The sequence below is a fragment of the Procambarus clarkii genome, chromosome 78, assembly GCF_040958095.1.
Source record: "Procambarus clarkii isolate CNS0578487 chromosome 78, FALCON_Pclarkii_2.0, whole genome shotgun sequence".
Taxonomy (NCBI): Eukaryota; Metazoa; Arthropoda; class Malacostraca; order Decapoda; family Cambaridae; genus Procambarus; species Procambarus clarkii.
Window position 1 is genome coordinate 12,784,294 of NC_091227.1, and position 25,326 is coordinate 12,809,619.

General features: G+C 42.3%; 1 protein-coding gene across 1 annotated transcript in view; it reads right to left on the reverse strand.

Annotated features, from left to right (window-relative positions):
* Window positions 1–25,326, reverse strand: part of RyR (Ryanodine receptor) — a 374,701-nt gene that overhangs the window by 256,499 nt on the left and 92,876 nt on the right. Inside the window, exons 27-30 of the mRNA XM_069314342.1 lie at window positions 11,605–11,868; window positions 10,592–10,800; window positions 8,024–8,206; window positions 414–579 (exon numbers count right to left, since the gene is read on the reverse strand). Coding sequence (XP_069170443.1) covers window positions 414–579; window positions 8,024–8,206; window positions 10,592–10,800; window positions 11,605–11,868 — 822 coding nt within the window. The remainder of the gene's footprint in view (window positions 1–413; window positions 580–8,023; window positions 8,207–10,591; window positions 10,801–11,604; window positions 11,869–25,326) is intronic.

Genomic DNA, 25,326 nt, shown 5'->3' on the forward strand with positions numbered 1-25,326 from the left:
GCGGCTGGTGGAGGCCTGGGTGTGGTGGTGTGGCTGGTGGAGGCCTGGGTGTGGTGGTGTGGCTGGTGGAGGCCTGGGTGTGGTGGTGTGGCTGGTGGAGGCCTGGGTGTGGTGGTGTGGCTGGTGGAGGCCTGGGTGTGGTGGTGTGGCATGTGGAGGCCTGGGTGTGGTGGTGTGGCTGGTGGAGGCCTGGGTGTAGAGGTGTGGCTGATGGAGGCCTGGGTGTGGTGGTGTGGCTGGTGGAGCCATGGGTGTTGAGGTGTGATGCAATGTGTGGTAGTGTGGTTGATGCAATGTGTGGTAGTGTGGTTGATGCAGTGTGGTAGTGTGGTTTACACAGGACGTGGTAGAGTGAGTGAGGCGGGGTGTGACACTTGGTGACACGGGATGTGGTAGTGTGGTTGAGGCCGCACCTTCTCCTTTGCTTGGGTCACTTCTCCCTCGAGGGGCTGGGTCTCGCTGACGGCCTGGGCCCGGCGCCCCAGCGTGTTCATCATCACGGCCATCACGTTCTCGTGAACACACAAGATGCGGATCAGGTCCGGGTGTTGGAAGAAGATGTGGTTGTTGACCAGAGTCCTGCAAGAAGCAACTTCCCCTTTATCTTGTGTCTTTACCATCATACACTTCAATAAAATAAACGCAATTAATTATGAATTTAAACACAAATGCTGTTTTTATTGGAGAATAACATTTCGCGCTGAATATATCACTATAAGATGTTCGTAAAATAGAGAATGTATATTATAAGAACAGAAAAGAGCAGAAGAAACTGTAGAAGATTTATTTTCCAATGAGACATTTCTACTTTATGCCCAGTGAAAGTTTCTCATATATTTATGTAAGGTTCAGATGACACAATCCAGAGATTCCTTGTCAATTGTATTACCGGACAACATGTTTCATGAAGCAAAACTGTATTTCTTAACCAGTATTTATTATGCAGCAACACTGTCTACATCATCTACCAGAATCAATAATTGAGTCTACTACTACAGGTGAAGCTGGCAGGGAGTGAACTGGTTGTCTCTTGTCAAATGTAGACCCACTACTCGGTGCTTGTGGGCGCTGTCACATACTTATTTGTGAATGCAACACTGACACAATTGCAATAAGGAAGGTGATGAATCTGTGTTGTATTGTGAGGGTAGAAGTGTACAGTGTAGTGATAAAGATGAGCATGCCAGTCACAGTGTGATCCTGAGTACTCTATCCTTCCGTAACAATCAATGTAACAGTCGTAGGGTTAACTCGCAACATCTTTCTTTCCATATTCACTATAAATAATCTTCAATCAAATACTTTCCTTCAATCTTACAACGTAAGCTCCTCGTTCCGGACAGTCCAACTGTGTCTTGCCATATCTGCTTTTATTGCAGATTTTTCCTTTAATTGCTTATTCTACTTGCTTACAGCACGTGTGCTTCCTCACATCTCTGTGGCTTACAGCACGTGTGCTTCCTCACATCCCTGTGGCTTACAGCATGTGTGCTGCCTCACATCTCTGTGGCTTACAGCATGTGTGCTGCCTCACATCTCTGTGGCTTACTGCACGTGTGCTTCCTCACATCCCTGTGGCTTACTGCACGTGTGCTTCCTCACATCTCTGTGGCTTACAGCACGTGTGCTTCCTCACATCCCTGTGGCTTACTGCACGTGTGCTTCCTCACATCCCTGTGGCTTACTGCACGTGTGCCTTCCTCAAAAAGGTGACCCCCCTAGGGTCAACACTTGCAGCAGAGGAGCTCCAGCATATTTCAACAATCCTAAGTATTGTAGTACAGGTTGATGGTAGTGAGTGGTGTCCCAGAGAACATAAAGGTATAGTGCTCTTGAAAAATAGATGAGATAACAGGAAAGTGCTAAGGGAAGTGAAAAATCGGATGAGAAAAAGTTGCCCTAGTGTTTACAGTGCAGAGAAGAACATTCAAGATGGCCACTGGCAAGGGGAAAAACAAAACAGAGCTTGATTTTGAGGGATTCAATGAAGAAAGCATTGATATTAGCAGTCTACATAACAAGTTGGTAAATTTAGATACTATAGTGAACTCTCATGTAGAAATAATTAGTAAATTGAAAGAAAGTAATGACCATTTGAATAGCAAAGTTTTATGTCTTGAGGGTTTAGTGAAAGACTTGCGCAAGGATAAGAATCAATTGGAAACAAATTGCAAAGCCATGGAAGAAGAAAATAAACTCTTAAAAATAGCTTTGGAAGAAGTTAAAGTAAATTTAAACATAAATGACTACAATAGGTTAGGCAAGGAAATTCAACAGGAGAAACAGCTTTTGTCAGCACAGATGGAGGAAGTTACACAGGGAATAGAACAGTGCAAGAAAGATATGCAACTCACTTATGCACAAGTGGCCAAGGAGAAGGAAAAAATAGAAGAAGCAGTAAAGGAAGTCAAACACTGCAGCAACCAAGATAAAACAAACATTAGGCTGGAAGTGAGAAAAGAATTGGCATCTAACCCGAAGTTGGTGCAAAACACAGTTGATCGCAGTAAGTCCCTGATCATTTTTGGCTGCAAAGAAAAGGCGATAACATCTAGGTCAGAAAGAGCTGTAGAAGAAGCTAAAGTAGTAGATAAAATTGTTGGCCTCGTGGAAGGTCTTACAAACAGAGAGAATGTGTGCGACTACAGGAGAATAGGCAGGTACGTAAAAGGGAAAGATCGACCTTTGAGGATCACCCTAAACGGTGCCAAACAGATGGAAGAAGTACTAAGGAATGCTAGAAAATTGCAAAGTGATGAGGATGGGAAAGGGTGGTCGTTAAGACGAGATCTTTCAAAAGAAGATAGAGAGAAGCTGAAACTGAACCTCGCCGAGGCAAAACATTTAAATGAGAGCAGGAATGAAGAAGAAATAAATTCTTTTTTTCTACAAAGTGATAGGGGTAGGCAAACCAGTAAAGTGGTACATAAAGGCAAACCAACAAAATCAATAGAGAGAGGGGGAGTGAAGAATAAGGAGAGGGGGAACAAGTTCCTGAAGAGTGCATACACCAACATAGATGGAGTGAGATCGAAGATACTGGAGTTAAGTGATGTAATACAGCTGCAGACACCAAACATTGTTGCACTCACGGAGACAAAACTTGAAGATGTAATTTTAAATGAGGTCATATTCCCAAGGGGCTACTCAATTTGGAGACGGGACAGAAAAATTAGGAAAGGCGGTGGCGTTGCTGTGCTGGTAAAAGAACACCTAAAGGTGAAGGAAATAAAGACTGCCAATCCACAAGAAGTTGACATAATAGCACTAGAGATCTGCTATGAGGATGATAAACTAATGATGATAAATGCATATAGTCCACCGCCAAGCAGCACATGGTCAAAGGAGGAGCTAGATAGTAAACGTGAAGGTCTTATAACAATAATGAGAGAGATTATAGTGAGAGCGGATAACGATAGATCACGACTGTTGATAGTCGGTGACTTCAACTTGAAATCCATAGACTGGGAAGCATATGAAGCTAAAACAGAAGATTTTTGGACCTGTAAATTTGTAGACCTCATCCTGGAAACATTCTTGTATCAACATGTTAAACAAGCTACGAGGATGAGGGAAGGGGACGTTCCCTCCATGCTAGATTTGATATTTACCAGGAAGGAGGAAGAGATATTTGACAATCAGTACCTTCCTCCCTTGGGTAAAAGTGACCATGTCTTTTTGGGAATAAAGTATGCAATGCGTTATAAGCTGGAAGAAAATAAGGAGGTTGAAGCAGTTGAAAAACCAGACTTCAGGAGAGGACATTATGGTGACCTTAGAAATTTTTTTAGTGAGTATAATTGGACAGACTTGATGCTAGGCAAGGAAGTGAATGAGATGTATGGCAAGTTTTGTGAAATATATGACAAAGGCACAAAAAAATTTATACCAAAACAGAGATGCAGAACTAGGAAACAGGATTGGTTCAATAGAAATTGCGAGAGGGCTAGAGACCGAAAGACACAAAAATGGAATCAATACAGGAAGAGGCCGAACCCCCAAACATATCAGCGATACAAAGATGCGAGAAACAATTACACGGCAGTGAGGAGAGAGGCAGAAAGAAATTTTGAAAAAGGGATTGCGGACAAATGTAAAACAGAACCAGGTCTATTCTATAAATTCATAAACAACAAATTGCAGGTAAAGGATAATATTCAGAGGTTGAAAATGGGAAATAGATTCACGGAAGATGAAAAGGAAATGTGTGAAACACTAAACGAAAAGTTCCAAAGTGTGTTTGTACAAAATGAAACCTTTAGGGAACCAGATACAATAAGAATTCCAGAGAACAACATAGAACACATAGAGGTGTCTAGAGACGAAGTGGAAAAAATGCTCAAGGAGCTCGGTAAGAACAAAGCAGCTGGCCCAGATGGCGTTTCACCATGGGTTCTGAGAGAATGTGCATCTGAGCTCAGCATTCCACTTCACCTGATCTTTCAGGCATCCCTGTGTACAGGAATCGTAGCAGACGGGTGGAAACAGGCTAACATAGTTCCAATCTACAAAAGTGGCAGCAGGGAAGACCCCCTCAATTATAGACCTGTATCATTGACAAGTGTAATAGTGAAAGTATTGGAAAAACTAATCAAAACTAAATGGGTAGAACACCTAGAGAGAAATGATATAATATCAGACAGACAGTATGGTTTTCGATCTGGAAGATCCTGTGTATCGAATTTACTCAGTTTCTATGATCGAGCCACAGAGATATTACAGGAAAGAGATGGTTGGGTTGACTGCATCTATCTGGACCTAAAAAAGGCTTTCGACAGAGTTCCACATAAGAGGTTGTTCTGGAAACTGGAAAATATTGGAGGGGTGACAGGTAAGCTTCTATCATGGATGAAAAATTTTCTGACTGATAGAAAAATGAGGGCAGTAATCAGAGGCAATGTATCGGAATGGAGAAATGTCACAAGTGGAGTACCACAGGGTTCAGTTCTTGCACCAGTGATGTTTATTGTGTACATAAATGATCTACCAGTTGGTATACAGAATTATATGAACATGTTTGCTGATGATGCTAAGATAATAGGAAGGATAAGAAATTTAGATGACTGTCATGCCCTTCAAGAAGACCTGGATAAAATAAGTATATGGAGCACCACTTGGCAAATGGAATTTAATGTTAATAAATGTCATGTTATGGAATGTGGAATAGGAGAACATAGACCCCACACAACCTATATATTATGTGAGAAATCTTTAAAGAATTCTGATAAAGAAAGAGATCTAGGAGTGGTTCTAGATAGAAAACTATCACCTGAGGACCACATAAAGAATATTGTGCAAGGAGCCTATGCTATGCTTTCTAACTTCAGAATTGCATTTAAATACATGGATGGCGATATACTAAAGAAATTGTTCATGACTTTTGTTAGGCCATAGCTAGAATATGCAGCTGTTGTGTGGTGCCCATATCTTAAGAAGCACATCAACAAACTGGAAAAGGTGCAAAGACATGCTACTAAGTGGCTCCCAGAACTGAAGGGCAAGAGCTACGAGGAGAGGTTAGAAGCATTAAATATGCCAAAACTAGAAGACAGAAGAAAAAGAGGTGATATGATCACTACATACAAAATAGTAACAGGAATTGATAAAATCGACAGGGAAGACTTCCTGAGACCTGGAATTTCAAGAACAAGATGTCATAGATTTAAACTAGCTAAACACAGATGCCGAAGAAATATAAGAAAATTCACCTTCGCAAATAGAGTGGTAGACGGTTGGAACAAGTTAAGTGAGAAGGTGGTGGAGGCCAAGACCGTCAGTAGTTTCAAAGCGTTATATGACAAAGAGTGCTGGGAAGACGGGACACCACGAGCGTAGCTCTCATCCTGTAACTACACTTAGGTAATTACACTTAGGTAATTACATCCTGTGGCTTACTGCACGTGTGCTGCCTCACATCTCTGTGGCTTACTGCACATGTGCTGCCTCACATCTCTGTGGCTTACTGCACGTGTGCTTCCTCACATCTCTGTGGCTTACTTCACGTGTGCTTCCTCACATCTGGAACGTTGGACTGTCGGAAAGCCTTTGACACAGTACCCCATAAGAGGCTGATGCAAAGCTGGAGAGACAGGCTGGAGTGACTGGTAAGGTGCTTCACTGGATAAGGGAGTACCTAAGCAATAGGAAGCAGAGAGTTACAGTGAGGGGTGAGATCTCAGATTGGCGTGAAGTCACCAGTGGAGTCCCACAGGGCTCAGTACTCAGACCTATCCTGTTTCTGATATACGTAAATTATCTCACAGAGGGTATAGACTCATTCCTCTCAATGTTTGCTGACGATGCCAAAATTATGAGAGGAATTAAGACATTTGAGGACAGATGAGGACTACTTGAGGCTTCAAGAAGACCTGGACAAACTGAAGGAATGGTCGAACAAATTGTTGTTAAGAGTTCAATTTAACCCAAGCAAGTGTAATGTAATGAAGATAGGTGTAGGGAGCAGGAGGCCAAATACAAGGTATCGTTTGGGAGATGAAATCCTTGAAGAGTTAGAGAGAAAGACTTGGGGGTTGATATCACGTCAGACCTGTCCTCTGAAGCCCATATCAAGAGGATAACATCAGCAGCATATGCTAGGTTGGATAACATAAGAACGGCCTTTAGAAACTTGCGTAAGGAATCATTCAGAACTTAGTATACCACATATGTCAAACCAATCCTGGAGTATGCCGCTCCAGCATGAAGTTCATATCTAGTCAAGCATAAGACTAAACTGAAAAGGTTCAAAGATTTGCCACCAGACTAGTACGCGAACTGAGGGGTATGAGCTGCGAGGAGAGACTACGGGAATTAAACCTTACGTCGCTGTGGAAGACAGAAGAGCTAGGGGCGGACATGATCATCACATACAAGATTCTCAAATGAATTGATAGGGAAGATAAAGACAGGCTATTAACACACGGGCACACGCACTAGGGGACACAGGTGGAAATTGGGTACCCAAATGAGCCATAGAGATATTAGAAAGAACTTTTTTAGTGTCAGAATAGTTGACAAATGGAATGTATTAGGAAGTGAGGTAGTGGAGGCAGACTCCATACACAGTTTTAAGTGTAGATATGATAGAACCCAGTAGGCTCAGGAACCTGTACATCAGTTGATTGACAGTTGAGATGTGGGACCAAAGAGTCAGAGCTCAACCCCTCACAAGTACAACTAGGTGAGTACATCCCTGTGGCTTACAGCACGATTGCTTCTTCACATCCCTGCAGCTTGTAACATGGTTCTCTGGTGATACAAGTCTTCCTTGCAAGTTTGACTTGTGTTCAGTCTTATGTAGCTTGTAACATGGTTCTCTGGTGATACAAGTCTTCCTTGCAAGTTTGACTTGTGTTCAGTCTTATGTAGCTTGTAACATGGTTCTCTGGTGATACAAGTCTTCCTTGCAAGTTTGACTTGTGTTCAGTCTTGTAGTGAAGGCTTTTGTGTATAAATCAGTCAAAAGCCTTTTTTTTTACTTAAAATATTGGCATATTCTTTTAGTGTATTCATTTCTTTCGTGTATTACTTCAGTCAGTCTGGCATAGAAGCTCAGCAGGTGCCATACACCTGACTTCTCTGTCATGAATAAAAAGTGTTTATTGGTTATCATGTTCTTGCTCTCCAGATGATCTACAGCCTGACTACCTTCTCTGGCTTCTTTGGTACCGTGTACACCACTGATACATGGTCAGTAGGTGAGAAAAACCTCTTGGCCTCAGTGTTTACAAGAAGGAACTATATTGGACATTTTCAAAGAACTGCCATTTTAACCACATTAAGTGTGTGTGTGTGCGCGTGTGAGTACGTGTATGTATACGTATATTTGTGCGTATGTGTCATGTGTATGCGTTTTTACTGATACGAGTAGTGATGTATGTGAGTGCACATGTGAATGAAGGAGGGAGTAATAAAAGCAAACTAATAATAATATTTCATTATATTGAGCTGAAGATTGAAAATGAGAATAAGAGTGACTCATTTTGAGTGACTTTCGAGAGTGACGAAACTGAGAGTGACTGACCACAGCAGCTCCCGCATGAGGGCCTCCTCCTCCTGGGACATCTGGACAGGGAGGAGAGCGCGCACCTTGCTCAGACACAGCCACAGTGTCTCCACGTCCTTCTTGGTGGTGCTGCTGATGACGTACGTCTTCTCCAGGGCCGCCATCATCTCACCAATACTGTTGTACTGCCGCAGCAGCAGACTGCCGGGAAGGAAGGGCTATGTCTACCAGCTAAATGACCAACACATTTATTGTCATTGAAATATTTCGAAGGTAATGCTCCATCATCAGTGCTGTAAAAGGTATCAATTTATTCAACAGTAACCAGCCCTATTTATTGAATAAGCTTCAATATTTTGATGACTAGTGGATACGCGTTTAAAATTGAACTGCTGGTGTTATGTTAACGAAATTCTTTGGGAATACAGAGCACTCTTAAGATAGTATATGTTAATATCATTTAAGACTAGAAATGTTATGGCTGGATGAAAATTTAGCATTTACAAATTACTTAAAATCTTATGAAATATTTTGCCTGATACACAATTAAATTTAAAAAAAATCACAGAAAATTAATTTCGACATTAAGGAGTGGAAGCTATTACTACATTATCTATCTGTGAGTAGAATTTACCATTAAATATACCGATTCTGAAGTTGAAATCTCCAAGAACTGTTTCCAAGTTACTGTCTATTTAGATCAAAATTACACTCATCTTCTTGTCAGATCTTCACAACCAATTGTAACTTTTCCTTAGTGGGATAACAGTTAGACACAGTAACATGTACACTACCCATAACTTCAGAATGATTAACCTTTAAAGCAACAATTTATGTACCAAACTGTGACGATTATTAACATTATATTCGTTTTCAGTGAAAGAGGTTATAAGTGGCACCAAACAAATTGATATTTAATAATTAAAAGTTACTAGAATATAAATTATTGGTCTAATAGAAAAGCCTTGTGTATGACTCTTAAGGAACACAATAACACTAACGGTTTCTAATTTAATTATCATCATACACACCAAACTTGTTTTATTAGATATGTTCATGCAAATATTTTACGCTTGTGATACGAAAATGTTCTTATATTTCAATTATTGTCATAGGAATGCGTGCTTAGGAGTGGTGCGCCGTGATGCGCATGAGCACGCGCGCACACTGCGGTGCGGTGGGCGCTCTTGCCTCATCTTCACGAAAATAAAACAGAAAATGTTAACATTTCGATATTGAATTTCCTCATTTACCCAATGATGTAAAGAATGATAGCAGCCATTACTTTACATTCATGAACGCGCTTTGTAAGTCATGTACTTATGCAGTGGCCCTTCAAAATCTAAATCCTCTTGTTCTAAGCCATATCCAAAATTAGAAAAAAAATCCAGATTTCCGACTAATTGCCTGATTTTTGCTTTTTATCTCAATGTATTTTACAGTTGTCTTACATCAAATAATACAACCCATGCTTCCCAACCCATACAACCCAATACAGATGCTTCTACATGTTCATACACAAATAATATATAAACGATGACTCTTTTAAACAAAGTAAATGTTTTAAAAAATACAAAATATATATTTTTAGTTGTTTTTATAACAGAGAAACTTTCATCTTGGTAATAATCCTTTGAGTGTAAAATACAATTACAGCACTGAACAGTGCGCTACTAACCAGTATACCAGCAGTCTCACCCCCATACTGCAATTACACAGTTAACATTTTCTATGAATAAATTTCAATGCTAGTAGAATAGCAGAAAGCTGATGCGTTAACTACTGATAACTAGCACCATGCAAATATGGTGATGGTGTTAAGGTATGTCTGTCATAACTCTTACCATCACTGCCCATCCTGTCGCAAACTCCATGATCTATTCTGTGTTTATGTTAGCCAGACACAGTACTTGTGCTAATGCTCGTGAGTCAGCCGCATCCCTTCCCAATCATCAAGTTTTTATATTAACGCAGCCTTCGTTAGCTTGGTAAGGGAGCTCCTCTTATCCTTTATAGCCTCCTCGTCCCCCATCAACATTCCCATCAAGAATTTCAACTCTATATCTTTCTTCCTCCCCACCCGCCTTTTCCTAGCTCTTTGAATATTGAATTCGAATTCTCCTTTACCCGATGCACCGTTGCGACTCCTGCCGGAGGATTCGGTCACTTGAATACTTTACTACCACAGGCTGAGTCCAGGCAACACAAGGGTAACACACGGTCGGAACACAAGCACGCACAGTAAGGCTACGGTGCTCACAGAAAAAGTAACATAAATCAAGTACTTTATGGTACAGTATAATACAATTAATGATACAATATAAGCACATTAAAACACTTCTATAGAAAAAATACATTATATAATTATATACAGGGGTAATATGTTATTTTATATAATGTTTAGCATTTAAAAACCAAGAATAACAAAAATAGGAAACAAATACGATCTGCTGAATATTACTGTACGGAACCATTGTGGTGTAATAACCTACGAAAAATCTGAATTTTCCATTACTGATCCAGTCTCAAAATCGGATTATTATTAAGATGAATCAGTTTTATGGTGAAATGTATTTTTTGACTAACCTGAACATCTCTCTAATGAGAACTGGAGTTTCGATAAAAGATTCGCTGGCCCAGCGAACGATAGTTTCAACAAGGACCTTCTTGAACTTATCGGCGGCATCCAGCACCTCAGGTTCAGGAGCAGGTTCCTCATCCACTTCCTCTTTAACACCTCCCAGAATGCCCAGGAATTTGGACATGACTCCTGTGGAGTCAGCTGTTGTAGTCTCCTGTGGGGTAGAGATACACGTGGACACAAACTTTCACAGGGGAACTTGCACCGAGACAGTGTTATGAAACTCTTGGCTTAATATGTGCATAAATACACTATAAAAAGGAAAACATCTTAACTGACCTAAAATTCCAACTAATGCAGTAAACAGATGTCCAGCCAACAAATGAAGATAAATCTGTCCGGTGTAGTTAGTTCTATGTGAAGAATAAGTACAAATCCTAAACATTACCATGTAAAATTCCTTTCACCTGGACTGTATGGGTCTCGAACCGCGGACCCCCACGGCCGTTGCATGGTTTTATTACCATGTAAACATTACCATATATACATTACCATGAAAAACATGATGATCTCAGTTTGTTGTAACAATTATTAATCGAAGAAACAAAGTTTGTCCTGTTAATGGTCCACAACAGACTGGAACATTGTGTAGTCTTATCTCATAATGTTTATGTTTAGTATACTTTATCCGGCAAGTTATCGTGGCATTTATTCATCTGGGTCATAATAATTATTATTCCTTGAATAGATTTTCACACTACGTGTATTAACAATGTAGTTAATCGTGGCTGGCTGCGGCTGCCCCATGACACCCCCAACGCCTTTATCCAGCACCTCAGATAGGTGCATGGGAGTTAGTCAGCTGTCACGGGCTGCTTCCTGGCTTTATATACAATGTATCCATGTAACCAGAAGCTTCCTATCTGTCACACTTCCTTAACAAAAATTATTGTATCTCATAATAGAAATAGTCAGATATTGAACTTTATCACAAAATATGAAAGACACGAATACCAACCTCAGAGTCAGTATCCTGCTCTTTTCCACCCGGTATCTTAGTCTTGGCCATCAGTTTATCATGGAAGTCTTGCATCTGTTTCCTCAGGTCTTCTCCACATGGGGTCTCCTCCAGCTCCTCTTCGGAGAGGTTTTTGAAACCCAAAATAGCGTTCATCTGTTCACGGGGAGGGCAGCGGAACTCTCGGGTTTTCCTGGCAGCGACTGAAGACGGCAAGTCTGACTGTTTAATCTCGATGTACCTCCTCAGTTGGTCTTGTTGGATCTGCAAAATAAGTAACAGAAAACTCTATGAATGGTCATAGCTTTGGTGCAACATCATGACAATGGGTGTGTGTGTATTATTATTATTATTATTATATATATATATATATATGTGTGTGTGTGTGTGTGTGTGTGTGTGTGTGTGTACTCACCTAGTTGTACTCACCTAGTTGTGTTTGCGGGGGTTGAGCTCTGGCTCTTTGGTCCCGCCTCTCAACCGTCAATCAACAGGTGTACAGATTCATGAGCCTATCGGGCTCTGTCATATCTACACTTGAAACTGTGTATGGAGTGTGTGTGTGTGTGTGTGTGTGTGTGTGTGGGTGTGTGTGTGTGGGTGTGTGTGTCTGTGTGTGTTTGGTTGTTGTTCCTAGTAGCCAGAACGCAGTACTCGGCCTACTATGCAAGACCCGATTTGCCTAATAAGCCAAGTTTTCCTAAATTTATATATTTTTGAATTTGTTTTCTTAGGAAATGTTCTCATTCTCATGGTGGAGAGAGTGTTCTCACTCTCATGGTGAGGAGAGTGCTCTCACTCTCATGGTGGGGAGAGTGCTCTCACTCTCATGGTGGGGAGAGTGCTCTCACTCTCATGGTGGGCAGAGTGCTCTCACACTCATGGTGGGTAGAGTGTTCTCAGTCTCATGGTGGGTAGAGTGTTCTCACTCTCATGGTGGGGAGAGTGTTCTCACTCTCATGGTGGGTAGAGTGTTCTCACTCTCATGGTGGGTAGAGTGTTCCCAGTCTCATGGTGGGTAGAGTGTTCTCACTCTCATGGTGGGGAGAGTGTTCTCACTCTCATGGTGGGTAGTGTTCTCACTCTCATGGTGAGGAGAGTGCTCTCACTCTCATTGTGGGGAGAGTGCTCTCACTCTCATGGTGGGGAGAGTGCTCTCACTCTTATGGTGGGCAGAGTGTTCTCACTCTCATGGTGGGGAGAGTGTTCTCACTCTCATGGTGGGTAGTATTCTCACTCTCATGGTGGGGAGAGTGCTCTCACACTCATGGTGGGTAGAGTGTTCTCAGTCTCATGGTGGGTAGAGTGTTCTCACTCTCATGGTAGGGAGAGTGTTCTCACTCTCATGGTGGGTAGAGTGTTCTCACTCTCATGGTGGGTAGAGTGTTCTCACTCTCATGGTGGGTAGAGTGTTCTCACTCTCATGGTGGGTAGAGTGTTCTCACTCTCATGGTGGGTAGAGTGTTCTCACTCTCATGGTGGGTAGAGTGTTCTCACTCTCATGGTGGGGAGAGTGTTCTCACTCTCATGGTGGGGAGAGTGTTCTCACTCTCATGGTGGGGAGAGTGCTCTCACTCTCATGGTGGGGAGAGTGCTCTCACTCTCATGGTGGGGAGAGTGCTCTCACTCTCATGGTGGGTAGAGTGTTCTCAGTCTCATGGTGGGGAGAGTGTACTCACTCTCATGGTGGGGAGAGTGTTCTCAGTCTCATGGTGGGTAGAGTGTTCTCACTCTCATGGTGGGTAGTGTTCTCACTCTCATGGTGAGGAGAGTGCTCTCACTCTCATGGTGGGGAGAGTGCTCTCACTCTCATGGTGGGGAGAGTGCTCTCACTCTTATGGTGGGCAGAGTGCTCTCACACTCATGGTGGGTATGTAACACGGGTTTGGGTTCCCTCTCTCTACTTCCTTCGCCCTCTACCCGTATTCTTATTTATTATTCTCTACCAAGGGACTCCAAAACTTTTACCAAAGCCAACTCCACGCCACGTGGTCCTAAGACGATTGACCGACTTAGGATTCTACACCCAGTATGACGTGACCCAAGCTCTGATCAAAACCCTAGAGTCGCCTCTACGCTGCCACCACCAGACCAGTAAAAAGAAGAGCAATGATCGAGGTCTGGATCGATCACGCTAATTAATCAACCTTGGGGCTTGATCCCCACTATAAGCGATGACCTTGAGTGTGGAATAAATTACACGGTAATGATAATTCCGATTCGATGTTAGAATCGGCGCCCAATCCAACTTTACCTCGTGTGGACCACGTGACCAGGACAAGTATACACATAACCAAATGGAGACAATAAAAATGCAAATTATTAACAAATTTAATTTATTAAAAGAAAACTAAAACACAATCTAAAAATGTTCACTCCCTATCACTTTAACACTCCCTACTTGACCTGAGTGGCAAATGAGACTATTTCTATACATAACCATAGCAACTATACCTCTATGTTTTCCAGCTCTAGGTGTTGGGCTGGTCTTGGGGAGAGGTAAGATGTTTGACCTCTCCCAGCTGCTCGGCAGATCACACTGATCTCTCTCTTGTCTGGTCTACCCCAGACAGAGCATTGTATCCTTCCGCCTAGTCAGTCAAAGTTCTACCCAGTTACTAGCAAGGTTTAAGTTATACCAATTAACCTCTGTTTGTACTGAATTGATCCAGACTGGTTGATTTATTTTACTGAATTAAATTACAAACATCTAACGGCAGAGCTGTTCCCGATCCCCAAAATGGTTAATTGAACTTTGAGAAATACTAGACATGTCAACCCTGCTGACCTATGACCGCCGGTCACTCCGCCTTAAAAGTTAGATCTGATTCGTGACGTCACTGATGGTGACTTAAACTCAATAATTAGAATACTCTTGATATTGTATCCAGTACTATTATACAATACAATTTTAATGCAAAATGAATAAAGGCTAATTTTCTCTAAATTACTGAATACTATAGGATGGTTCATTATACGCAGCTATGAACAAAGATGCCCGCCATTTGTGACTCAGACCTGCTAATTCCCAGGGGACTGGGCGTTGTTGAGAGGTCAGGTCCCTACTCGAACTTCTGGAACCTTCTGGAATAATTCTTACAACAGCCTAGTTTGTTACAGGTAGAGTGTTCTCAGTCTCATGGTGGGTAGAGTGTTCTCACTCTCATGGTAGGGAGAGTGCTCTCACTCTCATGGTGGGGAGAGTGTTCTCAGTCTCATGGTGGGTAGAGTGTTCTCACTCTCATGGTGGGTAGAGTGTTCTCACTCTCATGGTGGGGAGAGTGTTCTCACTCTCATGGTGGGTAGAGTGTTCTCACTCTCATGGTGGGGAGAGTGTTCTCACTCTCATGGTGGGGAGAGTGCTCTCACTCTCATGGTGGGGAGAGTGCTCTCACTCTCATTGTGGGTAGAGTGTTCTCACTCTCATGGTGGGGAGAGTGTACTCACTCTCATGGTGGGGAGAGTGCTCTCACTCTCATGGTGGGGAGAGTGCTCTCACTCTCATGGTGGGGAGAGTGCTATCACTCTCATGGTGAGGAGAGTGCTCTCACTCTCATGGTGGAGAGTGTGCTCACTCTCATGGTGGGTAGAGTGTTCTCAGTCTCATGGTGGGTAGAGTGCTCTCACTCTCATGGTGGGTAGAGTGCTCTCACTCTCATGGTGGGTAGAGTGTTCTCACTCTCATGGTGGGGAGAGTGCTCTCACTCATGGTGGGGAGAGTGCTCTCACTCTCATGGTGGGGAGAGTGCTCTCACTCTCATGGTGGGCAGAGTGCTCTCACACTCATGGTGGGTAGAGTGTTCTCAGTCTCATGGTGGGTAGAGTGTTCTCACTCTCATGGTGGGGGGAGTGTTCTCACTCTCATGGTGGGTAGAGTGTTCTCACTCTCATGGTGGGTAGAGTGTTCCCAGTCTCATGGTGGGTAGAGTGTTCTCACTCTCATGGTGGGGAGAGTGTTCTCACTCTCATGGTGGGTAGTGTTCTCACTCTCATGGTGAGGAGAGTGCTCTCACTCTCATTGTGGGGAGAGTGCTCTCACTCTCATGGTGGGGAGAGTGCTCTCACTCTTATGGTGGGCAGAGTGTTCTCACTCTCATGGTGGGGAGAGTGTTCTCACTCTCATGGTGGGTAGTATTCTCACTCTCATGGTGGGGAGAGTGCTCTCACACTCATGGTGGGTAGAGTGTTCTCAGTCTCATGGTGGGTAGAGTGTTCTCACTCTCATGGTAGGGAGAGTGTTCTCACTCTCATGGTGGGTAGAGTGTTCTCACTCTCATGGTGGGTAGAGTGTTCTCACTCTCATGGTGGGTAGAGTGTTCTCACTCTCATGGTGGGTAGAGTGTTCTCAGTCTCATGGTGGGTAGAGTGTTCTCACTCTCATGGTGGGTAGAGTGTTCTCACTCTCATGGTGGGGAGAGTGTTCTCACTCTCATGGTGGGGAGAGTGTTCTCACTCTCATGGTGGGGAGAGTGCTCTCACTCTCATGGTGGGGAGAGTGCTCTCACTCTCATGGTGGGTAGAGTGTTCTCACTCTCATGGTGGGGAGAGTGTACTCACTCTCATGGTGGGGAGAGTGTTCTCAGTCTCATGGTGGGTAGAGTGTTCTCACTCTCATCGTGGGTAGTGTTCTCACTCTCATGGTGAGGAGAGTGCTCTCACTCTCATGGTGGGGAGAGTGCTCTCACTCTCATGGTGGGGAGAGTGCGCTCACTCTTATGGTGGGCAGAGTGCTCTCACACTCATGGTGGGTAGAGTGTTCTCAGTCTCATGGTGGGTAGAGTGTTCTCACTCTCATGGTAGGGAGAGTGCTCTCACTCTCATGGTGGGGAGAGTGTTCTCAGTCTCATGGTGGGTAGAGTGTTCTCACTCTCATGGTGGGTAGAGTGTTCTCACTCTCATGGTGGGGAGAGTGTTCTCACTCTCATGGTGGGTAGAGTGTTCTCACTCTCATGGTGGGGAGAGTGTTCTCACTCTCATGGTGGGGAGAGTGCTCTCACTCTCATGGTGGGGAGAGTGTACTCACTCTCATGGTGGGGAGAGTGCTCTCACTCTCATGGTGGGGAGAGTGCTCTCACTCTCATGGTGGGGAGAGTGCTATCACTCTCATGGTGAGGAGAGTGCTCTCACTCTCATGGTGGAGAGTGTGCTCACTCTCATGGTGGGTAGAGTGTTCTCAGTCTCATGGTGGGTAGAGTGCTCTCACTCTCATGGTGGGTAGAGTGTTCTCACTCTCATGGTGGGGAGAGTGCTCTCACTCATGGTGGAGAGAGTGCTCTCACTCTCATGGTGGGGAGAGTGCTCTCACTCTCATGGTGGGCAGAGTGCTCTCACACTCATGGTGGGGAGAGTTCTCTCACACTCATGGTGGGGAGAGTTCTCTCACTCTCATGGTGAGGAGAGTTCTCTCACACTCATGGTGGGGAGAGTGTTCTCAGTCTCATGGTGGGTAGAGTGTTCTCACTCTCATGGTGGGGAGAGTGTTCTCACTCTCATGGTGAGGAGAGTGTTCTCACTCTCATGGTGGGGAGAGTGTTCTCACTCTCATGGTGGGGAGAGTTCTCTCACTCTCATGGTGGGGAGAGTGTTCTCACTCTCATGGTGAGGAGAGTGTTCTCACTCTCATGGTGAGGAGAGTGCTCTCACTCTCATGGTGGGGAGAGTGTTCTCACTCTCATGGTGAGGAGAGTGCTCTCACTCTCATGGTGAGGAGAGTGCTCTCACTCTCATGGTGGGGAGAGTGTTCTCACTCTCATGGTGAGGAGAGTGCTCTCACTCTCATGGTGAGGAGAGTGCTCTCACTCTCATGGTGGGTAGAGTGTTCTCACTCTCATGGTGGGTAGAGTGTTCTCAGTCTCATGGTGGGTAGAGTGTTCTCACTCTCATGGTGGGGAGAGTGTTCTCACTCTCATGGTGGGGAGAGTGCTCTCACTCTCATGGTGGGTAGAGTGTTCACACTCTCATGGTGGGTAGAGTGTTCTCACTCTCATGGTGGGGAGAGTGCTCTCACTCTCATGGTGGGGAGAGTGCTCTCACTCTCATGGTGAGGAGAGTGCTCTCACTCTCATGGTGGGGAGAGTGCTCTCACTCTCATGGTGAGGAGAGTGCTCTCACTCTCATGGTGGGGAGTGTGCTCACTCTCATGGTGGGGAGAGTGTTCTCACTCCCATGGTGGGGAGAGTGTTCTCACTCTCATGGTGGGGAGAGTGTTCTCACTCCCATGGTGGGGAGAGTGTTCTCACTCTCATGGTGGGGAGAGTGTTCTCACTCTCATGGTGGGGAGAGTGTTCTCACTCTCATGGTGGGGAGAGTGTTCTCACTCTCATGGTGGGGAGAGTGTTCTCACTCTCATGGTGGGGAGAGTGTTCTCACTCTCATGGTGGGGAGAGTGCTCTCACTCTCATGGTGGGGAGAGTGCTCTCACTCTCATGGTGGGGAGAGTGTTCTCACTCTCATGGTGGGGAGAGTGCTCTCACTCTCATTGTGGGGAGAGTGCTCTCACTCTCATGGTGGGGAGAGTGTTCTCACTCTCATGGTGGGGAGAGTGCTCTCACTCTCATGGTGGGGAGAGTGTTCTCACTCTCATGGTGGGGAGAGTGCTCTCACTCTCATGGTGGGAAGAGTGTTCTCACTCTCATGGTGGGGAGAGTGCTCTCACTCTCATGGTGGGGAGAGTGCTCTCACTCTCATGGTGGGAGACTGAAGAGTTCAGTTGTTTGAGTGTTTATGGTGAGTTGTTTTGTTTTTATATGTAGGTCTTCAAGAATTTATAATCTTCTTATATCTTGGGCTTCATCAAATATCCAAATGTTCTTATTCATCATTGTTCTTGTTAGTGAGATGTCATGGGCTTGTATCATGTGACTGTTATGGTCACCCGGTTGATGATGACAGGTTTAACGCCTCGTGAGCTTGGTCGACGTCATACCTCTGGACTTAGGTGGAAAATATCATCCTTCATGGGGGTTATCTTGAGATGATTTCGGGGCTTAGTGTCCCCGCGGTCCGGTTTTCAACCAGTCCTCCACCCCCAGGAAGCAGCCCGTGACAGCTGACTAACTCCTAGGTGCCTATTTACTGCTAGGTAACAGGTGCATCAGGGTGAAAGAAACTCTGCCCATTGTTTCTCACTGGCGCCCGGGATCGAACCCGGGACCAAAGGATCACGCGTCCAGTGTTCTGTCACCGGCTCCCTGTATCATCATATATATATATATCATCAAGGTGGGGGCATCATATATACCACCTTTGCTGTAAAGGATTCTCGGTTGACGTCGGCCTGTTTTCAGTGGTCTTTTTTTTAGAATATATGATGAAGTCTATATTTTGATTACGAGTTGTGGTTTTTACTCCTTTATTGATTACTTTCATTATTCTTTCCACTCTTGTATTCACAATGATGGTAGATTTGTAATATAATTTTAGTGGAGGTGTTATTGTTTCTGTTCTTGACTCAGGGTTGTACCACCTGTCCATGTGTCGTCTTATAGTAGCGTTGATATTTTGTGTTACCAATACTTGTGTTATCCTTTCAAACTCCCTACTCACGTTGTTCCTCTCAGAGCAGTGGGTAGGGGCTCGACGGATGTAAGTGTTGAGAACACTGGCTTTATATTTTAGGGCACCCACGCCTACCATTTAGGCATACTCTTATGTTTGTTGGTTTGGTGGTGCTGGTGCTCAGAGATGCCTCTGTTTTTCTTATTAACACATCCAGTATATAAAGACAGACTGATATTGTTGCTATTCTGATGAGTGAATCGGGGTTAAATATGCACTGCTGGCGTAGTTGATTTTACAGTGTAAGCTTTCTATGCTTCTATTTTCTTATTGTCAGTATTAAGACAATCAAGTTACTAAAATTCATGGTAAACAAATTCTTGTAATTATTGAAGGATTCATTTTCTACAAAGTTTCGTTCCCCTCTGGAACATCTTCAGGTAAGGAATGAATACATGATGTACACTTTTTGGTTAAATGCACATGTGAGAGTCGAAGGGGTGCGGCGTGTGATGGGCCAATCAAACAAAGGATAATGGGATAGCACCAATTAACATAGGGGGAAATGGATTGGGAAACGTCTGGTGGGCGGGAAGGCCTCGATAGAGACGTCATTATCCACTGGTGTTTGGTGAGGTCTGGGTCTGAGTGTTGGCAAGGAAGAGAAGTCATTATGGCCATTATGGTACCGGGCTTTACCATTATGGCTGGTAATGCCATAACCCCGAAACGCTATGCGTGCTAGTGGCTTTACAAGAATGTTAATTCAACTTATTTTCTATATTCTCTGTTAACCCCCAATATAACTCTTCTTGTATATAAATAAATAAATAAATAAATAAATAAATAAATAAATAAATAATAAATAAATTATTGTGTATATTTATGGTGGGTCTTTTTTTTCTCTTTTAAGTATAGCTTCCAAGATTTGCATTTTTTTATCTGTCAATAGTAGATTCCAGGATTGTTGTATTAACTACTAAAATGTTCGTAGTCAGTGTCGTATTATGTTCTCCTTGCATGTTGTCTCTAGGAGCACTACTGTGTCCATGGCAGGTCCATCTTCTCGAAAAGCTTTGTGGGGATCATACTAATGTATTAGCACCACAAAGGTGACAGCCTCCATTGGGGCGTGTAAATTGGTATATCACGTTTGTTTTTTTTGGAGAGGGTTATATTGTTTATTGGGGCTGTTCTTGAGTAGTAAATCAGCAGACCTTTGTATTCGGTATTAAATAATGAGGTCTAATTTTTGGTCTGGCGCTGTCGGTTTCATTCCATTTTAAATTATATTTTTGATTACTTTTTCTTCTGTTTAATATTGCGAACTCATAAGGAATTTGTAACAGCTTTATGGGGAGGGGTTGCTTGCTGTTGCAGTGGTGTTATCTGTTGTACCATTTTTCTAAATATCTTCTCATATGGTGTTGACTTCTCTAGTCAAGTATCTGTTGTTTATTAATATTTAAGGCTTCTACCCACTTCTTTATGTATCATATGCCAGTTAGAACAATGTGTAGGGGCTCTGCAAATATATGAGGTTATCACACTAGTCTTATATCTATCTGGCCATTCGCTGTGTCCATTCATACACATTCCAGTGTTGGTAGGTTTAATATAAACATACGTGTTGAAAGTGCTTTTTTGGCTCTCACGTAGATATCGTGTAAAGGGAGAGTATCATCAATGCCCATTTCATGAATAAAGTTAAGCATTGAGTTTTGATTTGTTAGATCATTTAATGACATTTATTCCTGGAGGTCTTTCATACATATAAATATATCATTGATATACTTGCACGGACACGATCATGAACAGCACTCCGAGGGATGTCTCACTCTGAGTGGGCGCACCAGCCACAGTCAAGAACACGCACCAAACTTAATAGCTGTTCTATGCACCACAAAATGTGAGTAATAACCGTCGTCGTGGTTAGCCGTCGATGAATGGAGAGTCGTCTCTATAGAATACATCTTGAGTTTGCACTAGTAGGTCGAGTATGATGGTAATCAGGAGCTCATGAGAGCACATGTCCTATACAACGCACAGTTTCACCGAGAACGCCAGAGGGAGCTCAAAGCAAGATGCTGAACTCAGGCCTCATATCACTTAAGTTAAAGCCATCCCCAATAGCACCAATCAGAATGCAGTTTCAACCATACTCAACATTTGATTGGTTAAACTCTTGGCTTCACTGACGTGTCTGCGGGTAGGAAGAAGGGTTTATCAAAACCGATGGCGAAGGTCAGGTCACCCGTGACCCTTGTTCAGCCTGTCCTCCGAACAAAGACCCAAAAGTGATTCCATGCACCCACTAAACCCGCTGTTTATGAATGAAAAAGGTTTACACACGCAACCCGTCCTCGACTCAAGTCCATTACATCCAGCGGTCGACCCCACAGACGCATTCATAAATTTTAACATGCTGTTCATTCAAAACGGGAATTTTCTCAAGTATAAATTAATATTATAATATATTAGCATATTGTGTATATATAGATATAGGTTAGGTTAGGTTAGGTGTTTAGGTTCTGTTGGCGATTATTTAAATTTGTAGTACGTGGGTGAAGCATTTATAGCGTTGTGATTCGAACAAAATTCGTCAGTGAAGCACTTGTTCCGGATATGTTCGAATGTCAGCAGTTGTGAGTCGTGTGTAAACCGCTTTTCATTCATAAACAGGGGGTTTGGCGGGTGCATGGAATCACTTTTAGATCTTTGTTTGGAGGACGGGCTGTTAAACATGACTCCCAATTGATGACATCCGAACACTTTCCGAACAAATGCTTCGCTAACGTACTCTATTCGAACCACAATTCTATAAATACTTCACTAACGTACTTCAAATACAAATAATCGCCAACAGAATCTAAACACCTAACCTAACCTACGCCTAACTATACCTCGAATTTTTATGTATAACAATATTTATTAGATCTAAAAGAAAAAACAGAAATCACAATCAAATAACTAGTAAACAAAGAACTCATACTGAACTCATTTAGGTCCTGCACTGGCTAATGCTTTTTTGAGTTTTCATGAAATAAATTGGCTTGATAATTGTCCTTTGACCTTTAAACCAGTCTTGTACAGGAGATATGTAGATGACACTTTTTTGTTATTCAAGGACCAATGTCATATTGAGAAATTTAGAGAGTATCTTAATGCACAACATAGTAATATACGTTTTACTGCAGAGTGTGAAGTGGACAATTCATTGTCGTTTCTTGATGTAAAAGTGAATAACCTTAATGGGTTCAACACTAATGTTTTTAGGAAACCAACTTTTACTGGTTTAGGTTTAAATTTTAATTCTTTTGTTCCTGATATTTTTAAGAAAAATGCAATTAACACTCTACTGAATAAGGCCTTTGTTTTATGTTCAAATTGGAATAACTTTGATCAAGAAATTAATTTTCTTGTGAAATTTTTTTCAAATAATGGTTATCCTTTGCATATGGTTTATACCTTTATAAGGAATTTCTTAAATAAGAAGTTTCATCCATCGTGTAGGATTACTACAGTGGAAAGGGATCTTAAATATATTAAATTACCATTTTATGGCACTATTAGTTTTTCTGTAAGGAGTCGCTTGAGGAGACTGTTGCAGCATTGTTATCCTCAAGTAGACTTCAGATTTATTTTTGTCAACACAAATACCATAGGCTCTTATTTTAAATTTAAAGATAAAGTGCCTACCCCTTGTGCTCAAATGTCGTATATATGTATAATTGTTCCAGCTGTAATGCTGGATATATCGGGAGTTCCATTCGGAACTTTAAGATTAGGATACTTGAGCACCGGGGATTATCTTTTAGGACTGGATTACCATTGTCTATACCAGCATTTTCGGAGATTAGAAACCATTGTTATGAGTTTAATCATTCCCTGCTGGAATCTGATTTTAAAATTCTGGACACTTGTATGAATGGCCAGTCAGATTTGAGAGTAATGGAATCCTTATATATAAAGGAGCTGCGGCCTCTGTTAAATAGCAACCTTTCAGTTGTTCAATTGTACACTGTATAGTGCACAGTTGGCCCTGTAAATTGATTTATAGTTCATTCTGGTAGTTTAATTTTATTATAATTTTGTTTAGTTTATCATGCCTTTGCCCTTTCTTACTTATTTCAAGTCTTAACATTGTACATTATTATAATCTTTTATTTAGGATATATAATACATTTTTTGGTATTTAATTTTATTTAATTTTTGAGTTTTTATAAGATTTTGGTTAGTACTTTATAATTGTCGTTTATTCTGTTTGTATTTTATATACATTTTTTGTAGATTTGTAGTCATTATATGAATATTTGTTATAGTGTTTAGTATCTATGTGTTAGGTATCAAGTTTCACTTCTGATCACTTCACGTAAGTTTAATAGAATGGTTTGTTTTAGTAGTTATAAATTTCGTCTTGTAGTCTAATGGATTTTTAAATTAGCTTTAATATATGTGACAGTTAATAAGTTTTATTTGTATTGATCACTTTAAGTGCGCTTAAGTGTTTTGTTTTTTAAGCATTTTCCTTTCTTTGATAGGCAATTATATTCAGTATGAGTTCTTTGTTTACTAGTTATTTGATTGTGATTTCTGTTTTTTCTTTTAGATCTGATGATGAATACGAGAAGTATTCGAAACGTTATGCATTTTAAAGTAAAGAATCTGAAACAAGATGTTCAGTATATCCCTGGTTTTCCTATTCATCTTAAAATTAAGATTCCCGAAGGGAACATCGATCATAAATATTTATTATATATGAGAACAAACCAATTTTGAATACACAGTATGTTAAAATTTATGAATTTTCAGGGGAGGACGGCCGCTGCTTTAAACAGCCTAGTGTGAGGACGGGTTGACCTGCTACACTCAACAGTTAATTTGTGGTGGCAGGACCCCCCCCCCCTTTCACCATAATTATTCGGGGAATGGAGGGGTGAATGGCTAAAACTATTCCCCGGATGGGGGATATTCCCCATTCGGGGGCCTGACGTCTGAGTGGACAGCACTTGGGGTTCGTAATCCTAAGGATCCGGGTTCGATCCCCGGCGGAGGCAGAAACAAACAGCCCGTCCTCCAAACAAAGACCCAAAAGTTGTTCCATGTACCCGTCAAACCACTTATTTGTGAATGAAAAACGGTTTACACACGACTCACAACTGATGAGATTCGAACATTTCCGGAACAAGTCCTTCACTGACGATTTTTGTTCGAACCACAACGCTGTAACTGCTTCACCACACCTACTACAAATAAAAATAATCGCCAACAGAACCTAAACACCTAACCTAACCTATGCCTATATATGCACAATATGCTAAACCTAAAATATTAATTTATATTTGGGAAAATTCCTGTTTTGAATGAACAGCTTGTAAACATTTATGAATGCGTCTGTGGGGTCGACCGCTGGATGTAATGGACTTGATTCGAAGACGGGTTGAAACAAATGGGCAAAGTTTCTTTCGCCCTGATGCATCTGTTCACCTAGCAGTAAATAGATACCTGGGAGTTAGACAGCTGCTTTGGGCTGCTTTCTGGGGATGTGTGTGTGCATGTGTGAAAATAGGATTAAGGACCTGCCCGAAACGCTATGCTTGCTAGAGGCTGTACAAGGGTACAAGAACCATTTATAAATAAATAAAAAATTAATAAAAATTATGCAAGCGCACTGAATATAATGCTATCCGCTAGTGTAACTAGATGTTGTTTGTCATCACCAACACAATAACTGAACTGCTCGTGTGATCCCCAATCCGTAGACACCCTAGTACCTTAGATACTGTACACTAAGATACCCTAGTATCTAAGGATACTAGTGTCCTTAGATAAAGGTGATAACCTGAGCACTGTACTGAGCAGTGCTCAGCACTTCTCAGTGTGCTATTCATGGGATATAAGTCTAGCTGAGAGAGCACCATTTTCTCACAGTAGATTCCGTCTAACATTGAGTTGATGGTGTCGGCAGGGACGTTCGTAAATAGAGATTCCACGTTTAGAGATCCTATGATACCTTCAGGTTTCGTGGTCTTCACTATGTCTAAGAAATCGGCAACTGATTTCAAGTTTAAGTTATTTGGTACATATGAAGTAATTATGGTGTTGAGTCATTTAGCCAGGACAGGCTAAAAGGCTATAAGCGTGGGTGTATCTTAAGGTTATCTTGAGATGATTTCGGGGCTTAGCGTCCCCGCGGCCCATTCCTCGACCAGGCCTCCTTTTTGT